At 34.6% G+C, this 6,000-nt stretch overlaps 1 protein-coding gene across 1 annotated transcript; it reads right to left on the reverse strand.

The window, feature by feature from the left end:
- On the reverse strand, positions 132-2,588 carry LOC104746536. Its single transcript, XM_010468044.2, has 6 exons — positions 2,221-2,588; positions 1,657-1,810; positions 1,499-1,569; positions 1,308-1,393; positions 641-1,220; positions 132-553 (listed from the first exon to the last, which is right to left on the reverse strand). The coding sequence occupies exons 1-6, from the start codon at positions 2,320-2,322 to the stop codon at positions 275-277; spliced, it is 1,272 nt and encodes a 423-aa protein (XP_010466346.1). The 5' UTR covers positions 2,323-2,588; the 3' UTR covers positions 132-274.

Genomic DNA, 6,000 nt, shown 5'->3' on the forward strand with positions numbered 1-6,000 from the left:
TTTCGAGAAAAGCAAGATCACATCCTTGTCTTAGTTCACATGTTTCTTCTTCCTTCACTAGAAACCCTCAATACTAAATCAATCTTACAAACAATTTATGTGTTTCGTACTATAAAGCAAAATTCAAAGAATGCAAAGAAAAAAAACCAACTTATATTGAAACAAACTTACAAAATAAAAAACAAGAAAATAATTAAATGGCTTACACTTGATGAAAACTGAGAAGGCCTTCCGAGGAAGTATGCGTGAAGATTACTATAGAAATGCGAGAAGGTCAGCAAAAGCATGAATAAGCCAAGTGGTTCTTCTTTGAGATATACGGAGAGATGAAATCTGTAGCAAGGCCAGATGTCTCTGAGATTTCTGCAGGAACTAGCACTTGAGTCTTACCTAAAGCTATCCTTTTGCCTACTGTGTTTGCATAAAACAGACCGGATATGGCTGGAATAAAGACATCACTTCTTGAGCTTATGTAGAAGTCGATAGCATTTTCATACTCAGAACTCTCTGATTCAAGGTACTTTGATCTCTTACTTGCCGGCATTATTGCCTCCTGCCATTAGTTAAGTGACAAAATCAAGATTAACAATAGGGTACGTAAAACACTTTCTTGGACTAAAGAATGTGGAAATCTACTTACCTTTGTGAACGTTTTCGGGAAGATATCCTTAAGGATATTGAGGCTACTGTCCCATCTTGGCTGAGTCAGATAGATAGTTGTGTCGCTGGCAAATCCAAGCTTCCTCAAGAACAAAGCAATCTCTTGCGCGTTGTAACATGTCTTGGACCCTCCAACACCAGTTGTATGACAATTTTTCTTCTCAAGTACGTCGATTCTAAGGTCTACCGCTATGAATCGACCACCTGATTTCCGGCTATGAGTCCTCAACCGCTCAACCATTGATTCAGCCACTGCATTCACTTCAGGTTGCAGCTCCAATGACCCAAACATTGCTAAACACGCCACAGGATCAGTTTCGCCATCTTGTGAGGATTTCCTCAAGTTTACAGAAGGGAAGTATGATGCAACTCGAATGTTTCCTTTGGATTTGAAGATGGGAACAATGTTCTCCTTAACGTAATCTTCTGTAACTCTGGTAGGGACCTTCACAATGGCCATGTTCCTTAGAGAAACTTCTTCAGGCAATTGTTTCACAACTTTAACGACATTTTCCAAGCTTTTAATTAGCTTATCCGCATCATAGATATCTTCAAAACTCCTGATAAAGCAGTAAAATAGTTTAGAGATCTAAGAAACAAATCAGTAAACCAAAAATGTCATGCACATACAACTAAACAACACTAACCTTTCATCACCAGGTTTGCTTCCTCTTATATCAGGAAGTACTAGAGTTGCTCCAAGATGCTTTGCCACCATTACAGCATCAGTGATCTAAACAAGAGAACAATTTTAACCACAACAAACAATGACAGGAAGAAGACAAAAAACATGTTTAAAGATTGGAAATTAATAAAGAAGACCAGAGTTTTGATATACCTGAGAGATATGGTACTCAGGACCGTTGGTTAGTGAGAATGTAACATACCCTTTCGATGATACAGCTTCATCTGCAACAATCAAGTCCTTTAATTTGTCAATATAGTCCAGAATCAATAATGCAAAACAAAAAATAAGAAACTGCAAAAGACACAAACCGGATAGTAATGTTGGCCAACAAGGATTAAGATCAGTGTTATCCTCCATCCAAGGTCCATTACTATTGCCTTCAACGGTTCCGACAAGACCATCTCTCACAGCGACTTTAGATCCTTCAAATTCAATATCTTGTGCATCTCCCTGAGCTTTCTCCTGTAAACAAAAAAAAAAAAAAAAAAAGAAGGGATTTTGAGTTAAGAAGCAACAGAAGAAAAGAAAAGGTTGAACCTTTTTCACTATTAGTTTACACCAAAAGAGATGAAATCAATCATGTCCTAATGACCCGCTGGAAAAAAACTGTTGACTCTCTAATTTAGGTATCTTATGATCAAAATGCAATCTAACATTCGATCTAAAAATGGAAAGTTTTGGTTTTGATGCATAAATCAAGCAAAAAAATTTCACTTGAACTAATTGTATTAGATCTGCTTTTAAAACGCATGTAAGAGAAGCATCAACACAAACAATGAAGAAGAGCAATCAAACAGAACACACTTGAACTCAGCTGAAATGAGTAGAACAAAAGCCTTAAAAAGAAACTGTCGGCAAAGAAGTTTAATAACCTGAAGAGAATCAAAGTAATCTCGATGAAGCATCTGTCCAAGCATCACAAACATGGTAATGGTGAGAATACCAGCAACTACTTGCCTCAAATCAAAACCCATATTTGTTACCCCTTCTCTCTCTTACAAAAACAGAGGATTCTGACTAGTAAGTAGATGAGTTAAAATATAGAGAGAGAGAGGAGAGGAAGAGAAGAAAAAGAGACTCCAACAAAGAGAGGTGTTGTGTTGTGTTGTGTTGTGTCGTGGGGCAGATAGAGACAATCTATCTTCCTCAAATATGAAATCTCAGTTTCTCTTTTGGATTTTCTTTTTTTCTTTTTCAATAAATGTTTGTCGAAAAAGATCACTCCTTTTTTTGTTTCGAGGGAGTGTTATTGTCAGTGTTGATTGCTGAAGTTGAAGTCTTTTACGCATTAACACAGCCACCGACACTTCTGCCTTCAATCTTGGTATACACTTTAACCGGTGGTCTCACTAAACCAGTCAAATTAAGACGACATTCATATTTTTTTTTTCTTTTTAAAAACATTTTGTGACTCTTTGTGTTCTATTAGTTTTGACTGTCATTGGATTAAGAAGAGATGAGAGTCAAAATTTTATTTTAGCTAAATTAATTGTGACTGCCAATGGGTTAAGCTGTTAAATCATTTACTCCTTCTGGTTTAGTTTACTTGACGTTTTAGAGTAATTTTTCTGTTTTAGATTAGTTGTCGTTCCCACATTTCAAGATAACATTTACAATAAAATTCCCAAAATAGCCTTATTCAAAACTAACCTTATTCAAAACTAACACAATTTATAATTAATTGAAAAATCACGTAATTTGGTCATGTTGGATAATACGAGGAGTTACTTTATTTTCAACTTGTAAACATTATACGATGAGTCACTTTGTTCTACTTATAAACATACTCACTTTTCTTCTCTGTCAAACATCTAGAGAAAAATGGCAAATTCATTCAATAATTTTTTGAAGGTGGAAGAAAATCATGATGTTGGTGTAATGGTTCATGGTTTTGATCTCAACAGAAACCCTTTCAAAGAAGAACTTGACTTGAACGAAGAGAATGCTGATGTCGATCCCATCCTGGTGAATGATTTTGATCTCAACAAAGTCCCTTTGGAGCAAGAAGAAGAAGAGCTTCATTTAGGCGAAGAGATTGCTCATGTCAATCCCAATGTGGTGCATGATTTTGATCTCAACAAACGCTATTACGGCGACGGAGAACTTATTCCAGATATGATATTGTATATTCTGAAGATTAATTGCCCAAAAGCTTTTTAGATTTGAGATCTATTATAAGATGATTTCATTGATGTTCAATTTCTTCTATGTCCTCCAATTATCCATGGAGTAATAAAAAATTTCTACTATTACTAGAGTGACTTGACCCATCACGATGTATCAAACAAAAATATAAATCTATAGATGAATAGAAATCTGAATATGATCGAGCTATCATGAATTCATCACTATCTCCTTAAACAACAAAAGCTATCAGAACAAAACAAACAACCATCTTGAGAAGCGTTTTATGATCTTTTGAAATAAGGAGAAAAGAAAGACAAATCCATCACTGCTATGGAGGAGATTTACAGAAGCTTTGGCCTTTGGGAATCAACCAAGCAAAAATGTTTTTCAGATAATCACATAACATGTCACTAACATAAAAGTGATATACGCACTAGCTTAAATACAAAGCTCCACATTGGGTCACAAAAGCATGACCATAAGAACAGAGAAAAAATGTTATTTGTGAGACAAATGCCATTTAAGAAAAAACCCAAATCAAATATGAGAAAACCAATTAACTAATTTTACAAACCTAGTGACTTAGATAGAGCTGCGTCAGTTTGAAGCATTGCTTTTAGGATTGTGTGGTTTATCATTAGAAAGAGAAGAATACTTACCATCTTGGCTTGTTACTCCATAGATTCAAAAGAAGAGGAAGTAGTAGTAGAATAAGAAACAGGGGAAGATGGAGAAGAAGAAGAACTGTAAATGGTTGGTGGACTACACAGTCGCCGTCGGTGGACTACACAGCAGTCACTCCGATCGGGTCCGCCGTCGAGTACACAGCAGCCGCTCCGATAGGGTCCGCCGTCGGTGGAGTACACATCAGCCGCTCCGATCGAGTCCGCCGTTGGTGGAGTACACAGCTTCCGTTCCGATCGATTCCTTCACCGTCGTAATCAGGCCGACGAAGTCGAAGGTATTAATTTACTTATCCATCTTTTTTTCGTATTCATTATTTTTAGATTTAGATTGTAAAAAGAAAAATAATTATGTATGAAAAATAATATGGTAAATTTGTGTTATTTGTGAGGTTAAAGTTGTCAATATACTAACTTTCTTAATCCACGCAAAAATCTCTAAAACGTCGAGTAAACAAAACCGGAGAGAGTATGTAACTTCGAAGTCAGAAATTGTTTAGCTCTTTCAATTGGTTTTACATTTTTGTTAATTAATTTCGTAAATCATTTTTAGGGTTATGTTACCAACTATGTGGTTGATGGAAAAAAAAAAATCTTTAAATCACGGACTCATCACTAGTCGTATTAAAAAGAGGGAGTCGGTAACGATACATAATATACTTTCTATATCATCGATGATAAAGTAAGAATATACTAAAATTCCTTTTATGTAAGATAAGAGTAGTTATTTCACAATTAAATTATAAGCAAATGATAAAGCAATGGATTACAGATAGGTTTGAAACACATTTTAAACATATCATTTGTTTGACATGAGACTAATAGAGTAATTACAATATTACTCTAAACTTTGAGTCAAAAGTAACTGTAATGATGCATATAGCTTTCGTTAGAGGCCACGTACAAGTTTCATGCTCAACTTTTGTTAATCACAATGTACCCCATCATCATTTAGACACGCGGGTGTTACTTCAGGTTAGGATTTGGATATTTGGGATTTGAATTGAGCTGACCAACCATTCGATTATTTTCAGTTTTGGTTAGTCTAAACTCGAATGGTTGTTAAACTAATACTCCCTCCGTTTCAAAATATAGGATGTTTTAAGTAAAGCACGCAGATTAAGAAGTTTTACTTTTAACAAATTCAACCAATCAAAAACAATACTGCATAATATAAAATACTAAAGTAATCTAAAAGTTGCATTGAAATTTGAAGACATCCTATATTATGAAACAAAAAACTTCTCCAAAACATCCTATATTTTGAAACGGAAGGAGTATTACTCTATTACAAAATATCTAGTATTTAACAAATAAATACAACATAAAATATAAATTATAATAAAAATTATATGCCCGCGGTGTACCGCGGGTTAAAATCTAGTACTATTTATTACTAGAAGAATATATATATTAGGTATTGTGTAGTTAAAAAAAAACAATACGAGAAGAAAAAAAAAACAAACAAATACCATAAGCATGTAAGAAAAGGTGTAAGTCAACCTTCCCAAAATCTCTAATTAAATCAGCATCTGTAACTTGGATATCTTTGTGACTTTGACCATCAAGAGCTCCTTCAAAACTAAGTCCGAATCTCGGAAAGAATCAATGATTCATAGGTGGGAGAAAATAATGAATACATGCACCAACATAGAAAAACTATATACTGAAGTGTTTACCTCTCGGCAAAAAAGGTCAATAACCTATTTTATTTTCTATCAGACATGCCAAAACCATAGACTTCTTTAGTAGAGTAAGAAAACAAATCAACCAAGCCATCATCCCGATGAGATATGCTTGCATAACTAAACATTATAATTGTGTTTTTTTTTTTTTTTTTTT

Source organism: Camelina sativa, chromosome 15, assembly GCF_000633955.1.
Source record: "Camelina sativa cultivar DH55 chromosome 15, Cs, whole genome shotgun sequence".
Lineage (NCBI taxonomy): Eukaryota > Viridiplantae > Streptophyta > Magnoliopsida > Brassicales > Brassicaceae > Camelina > Camelina sativa.